The sequence below is a fragment of the Rhinopithecus bieti genome, unplaced genomic scaffold, assembly GCF_001698545.2.
Source record: "Rhinopithecus bieti isolate Rb0 unplaced genomic scaffold, ASM169854v2 scaffold_59965, whole genome shotgun sequence".
Taxonomy (NCBI): Eukaryota; Metazoa; Chordata; class Mammalia; order Primates; family Cercopithecidae; genus Rhinopithecus; species Rhinopithecus bieti.
This window is the reverse complement of record NW_016822976.1, coordinates 119,764-136,889: the sequence shown is the minus strand read 5'-3', so window position 1 is coordinate 136,889 and position 17,126 is coordinate 119,764. Positions and strand designations below refer to the sequence as shown.

General features: G+C 46.1%; 1 protein-coding gene across 4 annotated transcripts in view; it reads right to left on the bottom strand.

Annotated features, from left to right (window-relative positions):
- ARHGAP36 (Rho GTPase activating protein 36) overlaps positions 1-17,126 on the bottom strand; it is a 31,331-nt gene that overhangs the window by 4,111 nt on the left and 10,094 nt on the right. The window contains exons 1-8 of one of the 4 annotated variants that reach the window (XM_017861165.1): positions 6,982-7,143; positions 3,954-4,112; positions 2,648-2,713; positions 1,906-2,141; positions 1,468-1,660; positions 1,191-1,246; positions 807-957; positions 60-208 (exon numbers count right to left, since the gene is read on the bottom strand). In XM_017861165.1, the coding sequence (XP_017716654.1) occupies positions 60-208; positions 807-957; positions 1,191-1,246; positions 1,468-1,660; positions 1,906-2,141; positions 2,648-2,713; positions 3,954-4,062 (960 nt within the window). In that variant the 5' untranslated portion in view covers positions 4,063-4,112; positions 6,982-7,143. Of the gene's footprint in view, positions 1-59; positions 209-806; positions 958-1,190; positions 1,247-1,467; positions 1,661-1,905; positions 2,142-2,647; positions 2,714-3,953; positions 4,346-6,981; positions 7,144-17,126 lie in introns of those variants that run through there. The other 3 variants (XM_017861164.1, XM_017861163.1, XM_017861162.1) reach the window with 3 other exon arrangements.

The following is a 17,126-nucleotide window of genomic DNA, read 5'->3' as shown; positions in this document are numbered from 1 at the left end:
TATACTCCCACATATGTCCCATACTACAGTTTTCACTACTCTTTCCCAGATCTTTTTACCAACTGTCCATCAATGCCAATTGAGTCCTCGCAGTTCTCAGTGATTTTATGAAGGGCTGTCAGCAGACGCTCCAGGGTATCACTGTGGCAGGGTGGCATCAGGTAGACCAGCAACTGCAGGGCAGAAAGCTGATCCTGGGGCTTTAAAGCTAGAGGAAGGAAAACAGGGACTGTCTCAGGGGGATAGTCTTGGTCACAGACTGATACCAAGGGAGGTGAGATTCTGCTTGAAACTTGCTGGCAGTTATGGAGAAAGTACCCAGGCATCTTGCCTTTGTTCATTTCCAAAGCATTTCAGCTCAGGAACTCTGAAAGCAAGAAGTGCTCCCATAAAAACCAGACCTCCTCTACAGAACCTGGCTTTTGTTTTGTTTTGTTTTGTTTGTTTGTTTGTTTGTTTTTCTTTTTTTGGCCTGAGAGGGCACACACATCTTCAAGAAGCTCTAGAGAAATATCCAAGCAACAGACTTATAATGGAACATTTTGAAATACAAAGAAAGTAACCCAAATAAGTTTTTTTATTAACATTTTATTNCAAAGAAAGTAACCCAAATAAGTTTTTTTATTAACATTTTATTTTTAATTGACAAATAATAATTGCATATATTCTGGAGAGGTTTTTTCATCTTCTTATGTTCATTCTGCCTTAGTTCTTCGAAGTCCTCCAGCCTGAGCTCTGTCCCTAGAACCCCTAGACCCCAATAATATTTCCTTTCCTTGCCCTACTAGGGAGGTCAGAAGACTCACTTGCTGTCAGGAGGAATGACATGTACAGATCATCTGGCAGCAGAGAGTCCTTCATGTCACGGAAAAACTCCTTGAGGAGTGCAGCCACATCATGGACATTCAGATTGTCATCCAGCACTACATCCAGACCTTGATCAAATTCTTCACGGAGCTAGGAAAAGGAGAAGACATGGACTATCTGCCTGGCCCACCACAGGCTCCATCTTGGTCATTCCTTCAACAGGTTCCAGGCTTCAGTGGAAGTAGCTGGCAATATGGTGGGCCTGGGGGCTGCAAAGAAGACCCTGCTCCTCCCCCCACCAGGTAGTCAGGTCTATGGAGGAACTCCATCTCCTCCTGCTCTTTCTTATTGGAGGAACAAACATGTAAACATAACCAATTTACCTGACGCACTCTCTGCACGGAGTATTCAAGGGTAAAAATCCCCACTGTGCTTAAGCCTGAAAGAAAAGACCAGGGGATGCTAAGCATCTCTGAATTCCTTTCCCATGGCATTTCCTTTCTTCCCCCCACCCCCACTCCCGCATCCCGACCTCCACTGGGTGTCAGGGGAATGTTATCCAAGCCCTTCATCCTCAACCTCCTTTCTCCCCCCATTTCTAGAACATCCCTCCTTTCCCTTTGCCTCCTTCCTTGATTTACCTATTTGCAGCTCCCTTACCATGTTTTTCAATGAATTGGCAGCAAGCCTCAACAACCTGGGGGATTTGTTTCGCAATCGGATTGAGGCTCATCTTCCTTTTGGATCCCAGAAGTCGTTGGCCAATTGGAAAGGAAACTTTTGAAAGCTGCAGGGTCTGCAGCAGCAGGGCCCCGTCTTCCAGCTCAGCCAGGCTATCCACAGACACCGCACCCTGTGGAGAAATCCAGATTATCTTAAAATGGGAAATAAAGAGAGTCAATTAGGACCTTCCTGAGTACTGTATGTATGACATTCAGAACAAGATACATTCCCTTTGTGGCAAGCCAAGGACAGCACTTTAACATATTGTGTTCAGCTCCCCACTGCCTCTGAGGGCACAGGCCTTGACCCTCCGGCCTCACATTCCTGCATACCTCAGGAGAGGCCCCTGCCTGAAACCTGGAGGGTTTAACTCACTCGACGCCCACGGCGAGTGAACTCCCGGGGCAAGGTGGGCTCATTCCGCCTGCGACTGAAAAAGCGCCGGATGCGGCCAAACACCCTTTGCACCACGTTTCCCCGACGACGGCCCGCAGCCTGACCGGTGGCTTCTTCAACCTGCATCGCGGCTGTTAGTTCAAGATGTTTGCGGCGGGTAAACTCGTTCACCAGGACCTCTTCCAGGCGAATGCCAAATGTCTTGAGTGATACAGCTGAGGAGCCACGGAGAGAAAGAATGAGAAACGTCAAAGCCTCGCAGCGCTTAAATCCGGAGGAACTGCAGGGGCTGTAGCACTCCTCCCAGCAACCACTCGCAGCCAACCCCACCTCTCCAGACCCGCAGCGCCCCTCCCTGGGGAGCTAGCCAAAAAGACCCCGCAGTGGTTTGGCGAAAGGACTCAGCTCCACTCAACCACCCCGACGAGGCTCGAGGTCCCTGCCTTAAATTTTCCCTGGGGGTGACTACCTTGAGGCAAAGAGGGCGATTTATTCGGGTTTATCTGTGTGGGGTGAGTCCACCAGAAAGGTCTGAGAGGACCGCGCCAAGCACCTACAGCTACTGCGCCATTTCCTGATATCACCCCCTGTGGGGTTTGGGAGCTGAAGAGAGTGTCTCCTGGGACGGTGGACGCCTCCCAGTCTCCAATAGCCAGGGCCACACTACTCAGGAGGTTAGCACTCTATTTCTTTACTAAAGAAAATACAAGAGCCCCCTCACCCCTCTGTTGTCCTCTCAAAATCAGAAACCACTTATCCAAGGTGTTCGGACCGTCAGTAGGTAAAGCTACGGGAAGAGAAAAAGAAAAGATACACTTACAAATAGGACTTGATAAGTGACTAAAATATCCCAATGCACTGACCTGCCGCAAGGGGAGGGGGTGGCAAGGAGGCGAGCTCTGTCCAGCGGGCGAAAAGTAATTAGCTTTCTGTGAGCCTCAGTTTCCCCACCTAACAAGGCCAAGCCTATCTCACTTGTATCTGACTCCGAGAATTTAACCAAACCAGACAATCTAATGCGCCGCGTGCGCACCGCGCATCTTGCTACGCACCCGTAGTCGCTCAATACAACATTTAAAACATAAATTCCGGGGCTCTGAAGCCCCCAGATCACACAACAGGAGAAGGGAGGGAGGGGCTCTCCTGCAGCGCCACCGCGGTTGAGGGTCGCCAAGTTACTGCGGGCGCGCTCTCACCAGGTTGCCGTCGGCTCCCTGCGCTGCGGTAGGAGAAGCGGCGACACCTGGCTGTCCCCGCACTCCGAATCTGGCATCAGTGACTGCCAGCGGGGGCTCCTAGCCCTTTGCTTCACTCAATTCAAGCTGCGTTCGCGGTGTGCGCCTAGCGAAGCTGCCACCCCCAGCACTTTCCAATACCTCTGGGGCGCGCCTGGGTCCGCGCTACCCGCCTGGGCTCCGCTGCCAAATCCGCGCGCGTACCCCTGAGATTCCCTGGTGCGCTCGAACCTCGTCCTGCGCCGCGTCCTGCTCGCTCCCTGGCAGCCAGCTGAGGTGGGCAGAGCTCGCGGCGCACCTCCTGCCGCCGCCCCCGCGCCCGCACCGCCCTCCCGCTCACCGCCCGGCTAGGAGCGTCTCTCTCTCACACACTGTCTCGCTATCTCCCTCTACTCTCTGTCTCTCGACCGCGCTGTCTTTATCTCTCCCAGTTCTCTCCAGAGTGTCCCTCTGCGCTTCCGTCTCGCTCTGCCTTATTCTCGCACCGCACCTGGTGCGTCTGTCTCTTCACCGGCCCTCTGTCCACCTGTCTGTCCCTGATATCTGCCTTCTGTCTTATTGCCCCTCAACCCCCAGCCTTCGACCAAACTCAACTAATTTTTACCCCTTCCACAATTCAACAAATAGCCTTCAACTCCGGCTTCTTCAGTTCCCCAGACGCCAGGAGAACTGACCAAGTCCGAGATCAGGCGTGAGCCCCTCCCTCCCTCCTAGACCCCTAATCCGCCCCGTCCTGCCCGGAGGGTCCACTCTCCCGAAGGCGAGGATGCCACACTCCGGGGTACAGCTTACCTCTGTCAGGTTTGAATTCGGAGAGGAAATGTCTGGCCACGAGTTCGTGGTAAGCAGTCTCTTGCAGCTTCAGACGCTCCAGCTCGGAGAGGCTGTGTATTGATACCATCTTCGTCCTGCGGTCGGGGTTGTGTCCTGGGGCTCCTCCCAAGACACTCACTAAAAAAATGAAGGCGGACAACAACAGCAAAGGGGGCATGATTCTGGGGCACAGTGCCCTTGCTGCCTTCAGAAAAGGAATGCAGCCACCCATTCTGGAATCGGATGATTATCAAGGCTGCATCATCCAATTGCCACTGGACCTGGTGGAGAGAACTATGGGGTGGGGTAGAGGGGAGGGAAAACTGGGAGGCGGCTTCACCCTCTAGCAGAGCAGCCTCTGGTTGCTTTTGCTAAAAAAGAAAAAAAAATTCAACTTCAAAAAATCAGCCCTTAACAGATAGTCCAGGAAAAAGAAAACCTAATTAGAAAAAAAAAAGTACGAAGGAGAGAAAATATGAAGAAAAAATAAAAGAGAAAAACATTTTTTGGGACAAAAAGCACTTTGAAACAAAAATAAAAAAGTATTTTCCATTGTTAATTAATTAAGAATGTTTTTGGAGGTTTTTTTCTTTCCCCTGATGGTACTCCGATGCTGTCAGGTTGGATAAAAAGGGGATTTTCATCTAGGTTAGGAGAGCTGCAAATTTCCATACCAAAGTCTTCCAGAAAAACAAAACTGAACATGAGGGGTCCGGAGCCAAAAATCGTCCCCAGGCCCTTTTGACCTAGTAACTCCCCTTCTAAGGGATCTAAATCCTAATAAAATTCTTCCTACAGACAGGGAAAAGCATATCCCGCATAAAAACCAAATAGTTAACAAAAAAAGGGAAAATGGGAAAAAAAGCTAGCCCAGCATGATATTAGTTACATAATTTTGTAATGGCCACAGTATGAAAAATTATGCAATCATTAAAGTGACATTTTACAAAGAGTTTTTAATACAAACAAATACAAAACACAGAATTGTATAATTTTTATTGCAACTATGTGAAGAAAAGCATGCATAAAAATAAAAGACTGAAGGAAATGCCACCCAAATGCTAACAGCATTTGCATTAACTGGTGAGATTTTGTTTGCCTGTTGCCTTTTCTCTATTTACCAAACTTTGTACAACTTGATTATATTACTTTTTCATAAAAAAATCATTTGTACCAAAACCAACAAACATCATTTCCAGACCATTTCTAGTGAGACTCCTTAAACAGAATTGGTGATCAAAGTGGAGTCTGTCTTAGCCTAATGGTAAAACCTATTTTATATGTGCCTTCTCCATGGTGCCCACTATCTTACACTACTTCCAGACTACAAAGCATCCCCCACGGGGTATGCCCCTGCACCTCACACGGCATCCTTTCCCGCACTTTCTCTATTACTCATTTGTTCATTCATTCCTTCATTAAAGAAAAAAAAAAACACCTGTATTAATTGCCCACTTTTTGCCAGGCACCAAAGATTCAAAGGATGAGCAAGGTAATACTATTTCTTTTTTTAAAGATTTAACAGTGCAGTGAAGGAGATACACAGGTTAGCAACAATTTACAAAACCTTGTGATGTTAGACCTCCAAGATATAAACAAAGTATTGTGAGAGCTGAAAGGAGAAAACATCTAAGTTTGCCTGGAGACAGAGGAGGGGAGCATCCGGAGAGAACAGCTTGTGCAAAGGAAAAGAGATGGGAGAGAGACTATCATATTCTTGAAGTTGTATAAAGGGACTGGAAGGAGATAAATCTGGATGGGCAGGGATGAGATCATGGATGGCCCTGTAAGCCAGCTTAAAGAGTTGGACTTTTTCCTGAAGGCAATAGGGTTTTAGGCAGGGAGTGAAAGAGTCAGGGTTGCACCTTGGAAAAATCACAGAAAGCCATGAAAAAGCCTGTTTTGGGTAGAGAGCTGGAAGTAGGTAGATGAGCTAAGAGGCAAGGGATATTGACACAAGTCAGTCTCACTAGGGCTGGAGTAGGGGACGAATCTCATGGATGGAACTGACAGGGCTTAGGGAACATCTTTAATTGCAATGAAAAGAAAACAATTTAGGATAGCTCCCAAGTTTATGGTTTGGGTAAATATGGCTGGTTCCTGATAGAAAAGATAATTCAGGAGATGGGGAACTAAACCTTTTGCCAAGAAAGGAAGTAGTTACATACTACTTTACTGAATGTATCTTTCCCATGGAATCTACAATGACATTCTATATATGATTTGGGGGGTGGGGAGCTTCAATTTCAAAGATCATGCAATGCAGCTTTGGGAGAGAAAAGTTAAGTAAGGGTTTATCATGCAATAATCCAAATGGATGAGCTATCCTCTGTCCAAAAAAACAAACAAACAAACAAATAAACCATACCTTGAATTTTGTCTCCAAAACTCTTTTGCCCACTTTCCCTAATAGCCAGGATCACAGATGTCAGAAATAGGTGCAGTAAGAGAAAAGATGAGGAGTTTTCCTATGGCTTTTGAACTAAGCCAAGAGGAAAACACCTAGCATAGTTATTAAAGCTTCAACTGCAAAGCTCCATCCCCTGGACCTAAAGTGAACACCTAACCCCAACCACCAAACTGCAACTTGCAAAGTGACCCTTTTAACCAAAGGCACATGCATTTAACCACAGTTCCAGACTAAGCTTCTAGCAATCCCCCATTCAAAATAGCAGGTCCAGAGCCTATTAATCTAGGGTCTCATTCTGAGACACACAGCCTAGCTGTGGCTTAATTTTTCTAACATTACTCCCCTCTTCCCTTTCCCCAATCCAGACGTCTTTTGTACCTGTCTTGGAGTTTCAGTTATTTCTTCTTATCAAAGCTTACCAGATCTGATCATCCAAAGAGCAGTGCTGGTTCTTTCACCCAAAAATAAGATGAAAATCAGTCCCTTCTCTCCCACAAATATAAGGTAAGAACAAACAGTAAAATCCCCAATCAACAACAGCCCCAAAGGGAGAGAGAGAGAAAAGCCTTTGAGAGATGAGTCAGCCTAGATGCTTACAATTCCGAAAGAAATCAAAGGCCTTAGAATAAACCGTTTGTCATTGCCTCCCTGCTCCAGCACACAGGGCTACACTTAAGAGCAGTTATATGCTACAGTTCTACCAGAAAAATTGGCAGAGACTTACTCGCTTTCAACCTTCTCAAGGTGCCAGTAGCATACAATACAGAAGCAGATTTAGGAAGACCAATGTCCCCAGACAAGAAGCAGATGGGTGGGGTGGGGAGGGGGAATGAGTAGGCAGGCTTTAGCACTATGAGAGAGGCACATAACAGGTTCTTGAGGTTTGAATACTCATCCTCAGGCCTGACATTTCAAGCTGAACACAAAGGAGGCTCCCTACAGGAAAGAGGTGCCAAGAGACCTCTCTTGCTCCAAAGTGTTTTCCCCTGACCCTTTCATTATACCATGGCACTAGCCTGAAGTGACCATGAGATTCAAAAGGAAGATGAAAGCAAACCAGCTCAGTTTCAGTCTAGAATTCAAAACATTTGCAGAAACACTATCTTTAGACAAATACCTGTACTGGTGTTAGAACCAAATAGAACTGAGTTCAAGGCCAAACTCTAGATTTCTTAGCTGTGTGATCTTAAGAAAGTCAGTTGAATTCTCTGAGTCTCAGTGGTCTTCTCTATAAAATGGTGAAATGACACAGTATCCATTTCAGTGGTTGTCTGAGAGTTGAATTAATAATATTACATGTGATATTTAGCATTGGTTTTTAATAAACATATTAATATTGAAGGTTCTTTGCATAGGGCCAGAGTTTACCAAAAAAATCATGTTTCAAAAGTAATTACATAAAATTAGAATTTGTATCAATCCATTGAACAACCTACTGTGTTCAATCTCCACTAAATTTGAATTATATAAAGAGATCTTAGGAGATTTTGAGGAATAGATCTTTCTTCTTCATTCTCCAATTTCATCAGAGTCAAGTATTTAAAAAATCATCTTATAAAATTTAGAAAAAGTAACTGCATAGGTTAATATTTCAAATGTTATTATTCAGATTAATAAAATGTCTGTATGTCTCAAAATTTGTTTCTCTTTCAAACCATCCAATTCTACATTGTCACTAGCACAATACATACACACACACACACACACACACACACATATGATTTGATTTGGATCAGTAAAGGGGCAAGAATATTAGCAGATATCAAGAGAAAGAATTTGAACAAAGAGCGGACAGGCACAAATCAAGTTTCCATCAATACAAAAAGGGAAAACACACTTGAATGGCATCAAGCCTGTTTCTCACATCCTCCCAAAATGCAGGGCACACAGATGGAGAAACAAATTAACGTCAGAAAGGTTACCCACTTCAACATTGTGAGGACTGAAATGGTTTCAACTAGGCATAAATCTACAGCCTTCATGATTTGGAGGACTAATTTACTCCATTGCCCCCATCAAATAGTTAGGAATGATGCAGTGCCTACTAGTAAACACCTATGAAAAAAAAAAAAAATGCAGGGACTGCACTGATGCCGTGGTTTAAATCCTTATAAATTAGGTACTTTATGGCATCACTAGAATTTTGTTCCAAGCCTCTGAGAGTGCCTCAAAGTTTAGGAAATTGATAGTGAATGGGGCTGGGTGCCCAGAAGGTACTGCATCTACGTTATTCAAATGACTACAGGCAGCGGCAATGGATACAGATATCCCAATTAATATATCACAACATGGGAAAGAGATATGGGTCTCTATATGAAAACATTTGGGCACCAATTTGGTCTGCTGACACATTAGCTTATTCATCCCGGAGCATTAATGAGTTAGCCTTAAAGTTGTTATCCCATAACCTCCATTTCAGCAAAGGCTGCTGATGCAATGAGCAAAATGGCTCATTTTATAAAATGTGGTGATGATGCTCCAAGATAATTAAATCTGGGGACAGCGTTCATCAATGCATTGAGTCAGCCCATCATGTTATAGCAGAAGGTCATAAACTAGAGGTAGTATTACTGTTAAAATATATGGAGAAAAGCCCTGGCTTCAAAAAAATAAGAAAATTTCAGGAACATTAGAATATTAGAATGTTTCAGAAATAGGATCTTAGCCATCATCTGGTCCCAAACCTCCATTATACAGGTCAGAAAACTGAGGCTTACAGAGAGACAGGGGTTTTCCCAACACCAGACAGCAATTTAACAGCAGAGCTTGGACAAGAACCCAGTTCTCTTCAGTCTCAGAGCTCTTGCCATTGACGCACCCATATTTTCTTTCACTAGCTGCAAGATTCTGCATTGCTAAATAAAGAAATCAAAACAATACACACATAATCAAAGCTTGATTCCATAAGCCAAGGGAGGTCATATCTGACGGCAGGCAGCCACCACATATTACAGCATCTTTGTAAAATAAGTACAGTCATCATTCCATGGAATCCTGTTTTTAAATTTTATTGATGAAAGAAACAACTCAAGCTCAGGATGGTGAAAGACATTTTTTTTTTGCTATAAACATCCCAAAGAATAGTGTAAACGAGGCAATGTGACATCAAGTACACCAAGATATAGATATTCTCACTATTATCTGCAATATGTATCAGGGTGCATAATAGTGTTGGCATCACAAGCTGTGTCATGCATATCATTTTTTCCCCTTTTGGTTGCTCCTTCTATTAAATTGTGGTGAAAGAAGTCAAAAATAAAATGTTCTATCAATAGGAGGTAAAAGTTTTTCATGTCTAATTTGTCTTCTGCTTTTCATTTTCTTAAAAGCTTTCCATATGTCCATTATCTCCAGACCCTAGCACACAATAGGTGTTCAGTAAGTGTTTGTCAGGTGAATCATAGGATTATAAGCTCTTGAGAGTCTTGTAATTAAAACAGCTATTTGTGATTCATGAATAAATGAATCATGCCACTTTATTCTTACAACAACCCCTGGGAAAGAGGTAGGTTGGATATTTCCTCCCCATTTTACAAAAGCAACAAACTAAGGCTTTGGAGAGGCTGTGACTTACCTAAAGTTGCACAAAAATGCCATGGAGGAACATGATTTGGGAACCAGCTGTCCCTTCCTATCCCCAGCTCAAGCCTTGCCCTTCCCACCAAACCATAGCAGTTCTTGGTAGTCATCACCAACATCTGCTGCCTGGAACTTGGAAAGTCTAAACCAAGGCTATCTTCTTTCCTAAGGAGGTGGCTGGATTTTTGAGATATTTTTATACATTGCTCTGTGCCATTCCTTGGGAAACGAAGATAGAAAGAAAGATAGATACATGGACATGTATGTGTGTGTGTGTGTGTTTATATATATGTGTGTGTGTGCATGTGTGTATATATATTATATATATATTTACAGGAATAGTATATATATTTTTTAAAAAAACAAAGACTATTATGAAAGGTAGAGGAGAGGAGTTGACAGAGGAGAAAGACACCAAAAGCCCTGTGTATTCATCTCACTACATTTCTTACCCCAGCCTACCCCCAATCTGACAGCATGGTATCCTGGCAAGGTCCTGAGATATAGACTGAAACTTAGCTTCAAATCCCAGCTTCGCTCCATGTAAGTTTACACACTCATTATTTGACAGAGAGCAAATTATCATTCCTTTTCTGAACCTCAAATCCATGACCTTACAAAATAAAAATCATGGTACCTATTAAGTGTGGCTGTGAAGATAAAATAAAAGATAGGGTAGAATGAAAGTGTTCTCCAAAGGGTACATTACTATGCCAAGCAAGCAAGCAAGCAAGGTGAGGAATTGCCCTCCAAAATACCTGAGAGCCAAACTTGAGGGGAAGACTTAGCAGAAGTGCTACTATCTGGAATGAGGCAGATAGTGTTCCCTGCTGAAGAATGCCTCTGTATCACCCTTTGAAGATGAAAATGGGTACTCACCCACTGTCAGCAGGAAGCACACTTCTAGATGGGATACAATGAACTGTATCTTCACTGAGTCTTTCATGATCAGAGATGCAAGGCAGCTAACTGTGTGATATGTGGGGATTCGTCTAGTCTATGCAATGTAGATAAAAGCTAACTGGCCAACAAAAGGGATTTAGTCCTGAACTTTGGCTTCCTTGGCACAGTATGGAAGCCACCCACGCTAGAGATAGTGGAGGGAAGGGGAGAGCCATCTGCAGTAGAAAGCCCCCATTCCTGCCCTGGGATCTTGCAGCCTAGTCAAAGGTCACATAAATGTCAAGTGTCTGAAGACTATCAGGAAAGGCCCATGGTTCTAACATCATCCTTCTCTGCACTAATTTAAATGTGTTTCCTTTCCTTTGTTCTTTTAAGGAATATTAAGAATTGACTATTTCCCCAGGCCCACTAGCACTGGACAGATCCCTAGTCAGCTCTAAGTTTTTAGTTTGCACTCTGTAAATTCTGATTCATTCTTCTCATCTACCTTGCCTCTCAAAGCTTCCCTCTTTGAGACCCACTGCCTTTCAGACACACACACACACACACACACACACACTCCCACTCACAGACATCCGTGTACACGCACATACACCCTTACACTCCCTTACATATTCATTTCCCCCCCCCCCTCTCTCACACACACACACACACTCACACACACAGAATTCCCTTCTCCAATGTACTCACTACAAGAGAGGGAAAAAGGGAAATGAGACTTAATTAAAAGGAGGGTCATCAATATTTGCCTCTCCAGACCACATCTGTGTCTTCTACAGAGTGGGCATAAGAAATAAAGGACTGATGGGGACACTCCCGGAAACCATCTGAACAGAGACCATGTCAAAGAAACCTTCAGAATAAGGAAGTTCTCAGAATCCGTGCTGAGAGCTTCTTCTCCTCCATCTTTGTTCCCCTACTCCCACCCCCTCTATTCTCCTTTGATTGTATCTTCCCCAACGAGCATCCAATTTTCTGTCAGTTTTCTTTTCAAAATCCTGTCTGAGTGGCTGTCATAGGGAACTGAGGCTGTGGGAGATGTTTTCCCTGTTTTTCATGGCATGAATGGTATTTTAAAACTACATTCAAATAAGCATATTTTTAAAAATATCAATATCTGTCTGTCTATCCATCCATCCATCCATCCATCCATCCATCCCCATTCAAAATTGGACCACTCTCATGGCTATGACGCAATCAGAAAAATCCCTAGACCAGGAGTCAGGAGGCCTCCTCAGTTACTAAGCAGCTGAGTGGCCTTGGGCAAGTCAGAGAGCGTCTCCAAGCCCGAAACATAACTGGCATAATTTATTATCATTCTGTTTATCTAAGGGCACTGTAGAGACACAACTCTCACGTCTGCAAAGTCCTGGATTCTTCCATTGGACTTAGCTAACTCCGGGACACAGGGCCACACGGCTGCTATTCGCAGTTGAAGAGAGAGCCCCCCACCGCAAGCCCTCCCAAGGGCCTTGGGGCACCAGAGTGCAGGGGACTGAGCCTGTCTCCACCCCCGACCCTCCGCCGAGCACCCATCCCGCTGCGTGCCCTCGGCTCTGAGCTAGGGACAGAAGACTGTGCACACTCTGTGCCGACTGTGCGCCCTCTGCCTCTCGGGGTTGCCCTGGGTCTCTGGCTGCCACTGCGCTGCAGAGCATGGCCTTTAGGCTGGGTTGGGGTCCGCTGCGCAGGTGCTGCCCCTGGGTAGCTCCAGGTAGCGCAGAACCTGTAAAGTTAAACAAAGCCCCGCGGCGCGCGGAAACCACTCTCTGCTGCCTGCCCAGCTGAGATTTAGAAAAATTAAATCTTTTCTTGCGCGCTCTTACGTTTGAGACATTGAACGCAAAAGCCTGGGCAACTTGTTCCACACTCTCAGGTCTCCTCTCCCTCCCTCACGTCGGGCCTTCCACGTGGAAGTGCCCTCACCTCCCTCTCTCACCCCGCAGTGGCCTGCGCTCAGGCCACTGGTGCGCTACCCCTGCACTACCTCTTGGCGAGCCTCTTGGTCCGGCCAGGGAAAGGCTGCGTGACCTGCTCGACAGTCCGGCGGGCGGCGGCGGCTAGTGCTGAGAGGAGCTGCAGGCACTGCCAGCGCTTGGCTCTGCCGCTCAGATTCCCCCACTCTCTGGAAAGCTTGCCGCGGTGGGGAGGGGGCTGATTCATAGCAATTTTCTACCCAGCAGCCAGCTCAGTGCCTTACGCATACCTGTTTGCTGAATTCCCTGGGCCACTCCCACTGGTTCTCAATGTACCCCACAATCTTCTCTCCCTTATTCAAAGCAGAGCTTTCCTTCAAGATTCAGCCAAAGGGTCCCTTCCTTCTGAGTGCTCTGAATCTCTCCTCCCCTGGCCATGCCACACAACCTCACGGTACAAGTGAAGGAAGAGCAGAAATGGAGGTTCAGATGGTTAAGAAACTTACCCAAGGACACAGCTAATTAGTGGTAGAGCCAAGATGAAGGTCCTGCACTCCTGGATCCCAGCTCAGCACATAATTTGCCACAGCACTTTGCTTCCCTTCTGCCTTGACTGGTGTGTCATTTGAGGGCAGGGGACATTCTTTGTTGGCCCTTTGCACACAAGGACTGCACATGGAATAGTCCTTTCCCCTCCTTGCCTCACTCTTTCTGCTCCTTGTTTCCCCTTCTTGTCTAGGGCCTCTGGTCTTCTTGTCTAGGGCCTCTGGTCTTCCAAACTCAGAGATAAAAAGGTCATTTTGTTCAAAGTTCAATGATCAGCAAGAACAAAACAGAAGCTGACTTCACAAAGTCCTCCATTGACCTGGATGGCAACGGTCTCCCACCCCCAACCCCCCTACTATATTCTTAATTTTTCATGTACTGTCTTCTTTGCATATCTAGGCACTTGGAGAAGTCAGAAGGCCATCCACACCAGCCCAAACCATCTTACCTTTTAATACCTCTTCCAAAAATACTCCCTTCTAAACTGCAGCCCACCAATCATATATACAAGTCAACGTCCAACCAAGCAAAAATATATAACTTACAAGAGCTAACTATTCTTATCTGATGCAACAAGGGCAATATGGGGTTAGAAACAAAAGATCTTAAGTGGGAGAATTTCAAATACACAATTACACCCCCCCCCCCCCAGTTGAATTCTCTCCTGTCTTGGGCCAAGTAAATGCACAAGGGACAGTGTTGTCAACAAACAGGGACAGAAATGGAGAAGAAAGTGAAGAGTCAAGAATATAAGAGACTATGGGTGAGCCCAGCAAGAGGGAAAAATGGGGAAGTAGAGCCTGGGCAAAGGAGAGAAGGAAGAAAAGGGAAGGGAAAGGATAGAGTACAGCTGCTGGCTCCAAGTATAGCTGCTGTGGAAGCCCAGGCAGACATGGACTTACTCTCCAAAGGCTCAGAGATATGGCTCTTAGGTGCCTGGATTGGAAATGAGATCCAGAAGCCATGTCAAGTTTCACTTATCCCCTAGTAAAGAGAACGAGCGTCTGGCTCTAAGCAGCACTGGTGGTGCTCTTTTCAATTTAAGTGCCACCTCACCATCATTGCTACCACGATGAGGCCCTCGCCCTCCCCTGCTCCCCCAGAATTAAGTAAATCTTACCCAACACAGGAGTACAATTTGAATACTCAGGACAATTTGCCCTTCCACTGAAGGAGAGGAGAGGAGAGGATCTCTCCCTCTCCTCCTGCTGTAAGTGGACTGGGTGCTGCCCCTTTATACATTCTAGAACACCAGATCAGTAGAGGTGGAGAAAGGGAGGGAGCAGCAATTTGAGGCTGGTCCAATTTGTCCCTGGCATCCCCTCTTTCTCTCTCTGTCTCTCTCTCTCTCTCCCTCTGTCTCTCTCTCTCCCTCCATCTCTCTCTCTCTCTCTTCTGTCTCTGCAGCCCCTCCCTATGGCCCTGGAAGCTCTGCTCCCCATCCTGCAACCAGCACCCTCCACTGTGATAAAACACAAAATATTGGAGTACATCTTTCTAGTGATGTTTGCTTTTTAATGTGAGATTTTAGACCTATATGCCAGGGAAAATCTTGAATTGAGGTGGGAGAGGGTGTCGCCGGAGAGGAAAAGAAAACCCACCCAGGTAGCTGGCAACATGGGTTGGTATTGGGGGCAGCTGGGAGACATGATTTGAACCTGAGTACATAGGGATCCAATTTAAGCAGAGAACTGGCATACTAGAAGAGGCTTGGATTACAGGGATTGTCTGGTAACATACATACACAAAGACCGCACGATATAGAGAGAAGGTAGATAACTAAATATCACTCAGCCTCCGTTTTCTCAACTGCGAAATAGGGAAATTAGTGCTCCAATACTACCCTGGAGAAGAATGTGTGAAATGACATAGGTAAAGTACCTAGCACTTACCTTGCCACTGAAGCCCAGAGAGGGGAAAATAACTTGCCCAAGGTCACATAGTAAGTAGCAGAGTCAGGATTGGAACCCAAGTCTCCCAAACATTCCCCTCTCCAGGAGGGTGCCAATGCTATCCTTGGGGACTTGGTTGTGGAACTGGGGAGGTAGGTTAGGAGCTGACTTTATGCATATGAATATAGACGTTCTATCACTCAGTCCCAGCCTCAAGGGCTCAGGCTCCTGCCTCATTCCCCCTTCTCATCATCACTCAGGTAATCTCCTCATGCCATCTTGGACTGATTCATTGCCACGTTAGCGCCATCTCTACCACCTAACTGAGGTGGTGACTCACCCTCTAGCTGGCCAGGGCCTCTGCCCTCCAGGAAAGAGGCTTTCTTCTTAATTGCCTGCAGAAGCCTCAGCCGCAGTGAAGCAATGCTCTTCCAGGCAGGCTTAGAGGTGGAGGGCTTTGAAGAGGAACGGAATAACTCTTTATCCAAAGCCACTGCCCTCCATCCCTGCAGTGCCTAGGGTCCTCTCTTTAGGTTCCTTATGATAACTCCTCATGTACCCTCGAGTCTCAATGTTTCCTAGGGATTTCAACCAGGACATCTCTTGCTGCCTGTATAGAGCTTGCACTGTGTGTCTGGCACAGTGCTAGATGCTGGCGGGACATAAGTTAACAGGAGACATTCCTGGCACCCAAGGAGTGCTCACAAGAAGTTTAAAAATATTAATGTGGCATCTTGGTAAGAAGGAAAAGAATACAAGTGGAGGTGAGTTAGGAAGTCCTTGTAAGGAGGGGAGGCGATGGGCAGAAGAACCTCATCACAACTCCAAGGATTGGAGGTGTGACCTGGATTCTCTTGTGGCCAGTGAATGGCATCACCAAATCATTGGTGCAGGCATTTCCCTTAAACACAGCATATTGCAAGTTAACTGAACTCCTGCCCATCCTCTGTGTTTCTGGCCTGGCTTGGGGGCATCAGCTGGTGGCCATGTCCCCCCTCCCAGACTCTAATCCCCTTTCTTTTAAACTCCCATATCTTTATATTTTTGAAGAGGGTGGGAGAAAGAGGGAGAGAATTGACATCCTCTGTGTTAACTGGAAAGAAGTACTTCACATATATCACTTACTCTAAGCCTCACAACTACCCCGCGACCTAAACCAGCGACTTGCCACGTTAGTCAGCTAACAAGTGGCAGAGCTGGGATTCGAACCTATAAAGAACTCTGAAGCCTGGGTATTTCTGCATGACACTTTACATAATGCGCCACGGAGTAGTGGGAGGGAGAGGTCCATCTCCCTTTCCCTTGCTGTCCATCTCCACAGAAAAGAAGCAAGCGGAGGACAGGAGCCAGAAAGTCATCTGGCCGCGGAGCATTCCGGAGTGACCCTCGCCGCCACCACTCACATAGTCCGCTTATGGAGGGAGGGCACTTCAGAGATTCTCAAGGGGACTGTGCCGCCAGAACCAGAAGTGCAAAGCACCTTTAGCGACTCTATCGCCCCCTGCCGCCAGTGGCGCCCAGTCCGAAGCTGCTGTTCTCAGGAGGGCTAATGGGCTAAGAAAAGAGCTTACCGACTGACTGACTGCCCAACAACTGTCACGAGCCAGTGCTAGGCTGCAGACAGCCTTGCCAAATGTGATGACATAGGCCGGGGTGGGGGGGGGTACATTTAGAGCGCCCTACTATGTGTCCAGCGCGGGGTCAGGGATTTCTAATAGCCATTGCCCTTTACGTAGAAAATGTGATGCTTTGAGAAAGAGTGAGCTCTCCATTAAGAAAAGTCTTCAAGCTAGATTAGAACAGGTTTTGCAAAAAGCTTGTCTGCCAGTCTTAACTCCTTACTTCTTGAAACGAATAAAGCTCTTTACCCTTAACAGTGGCCAGTTCTCTCCAGTGGGGCGTGGGG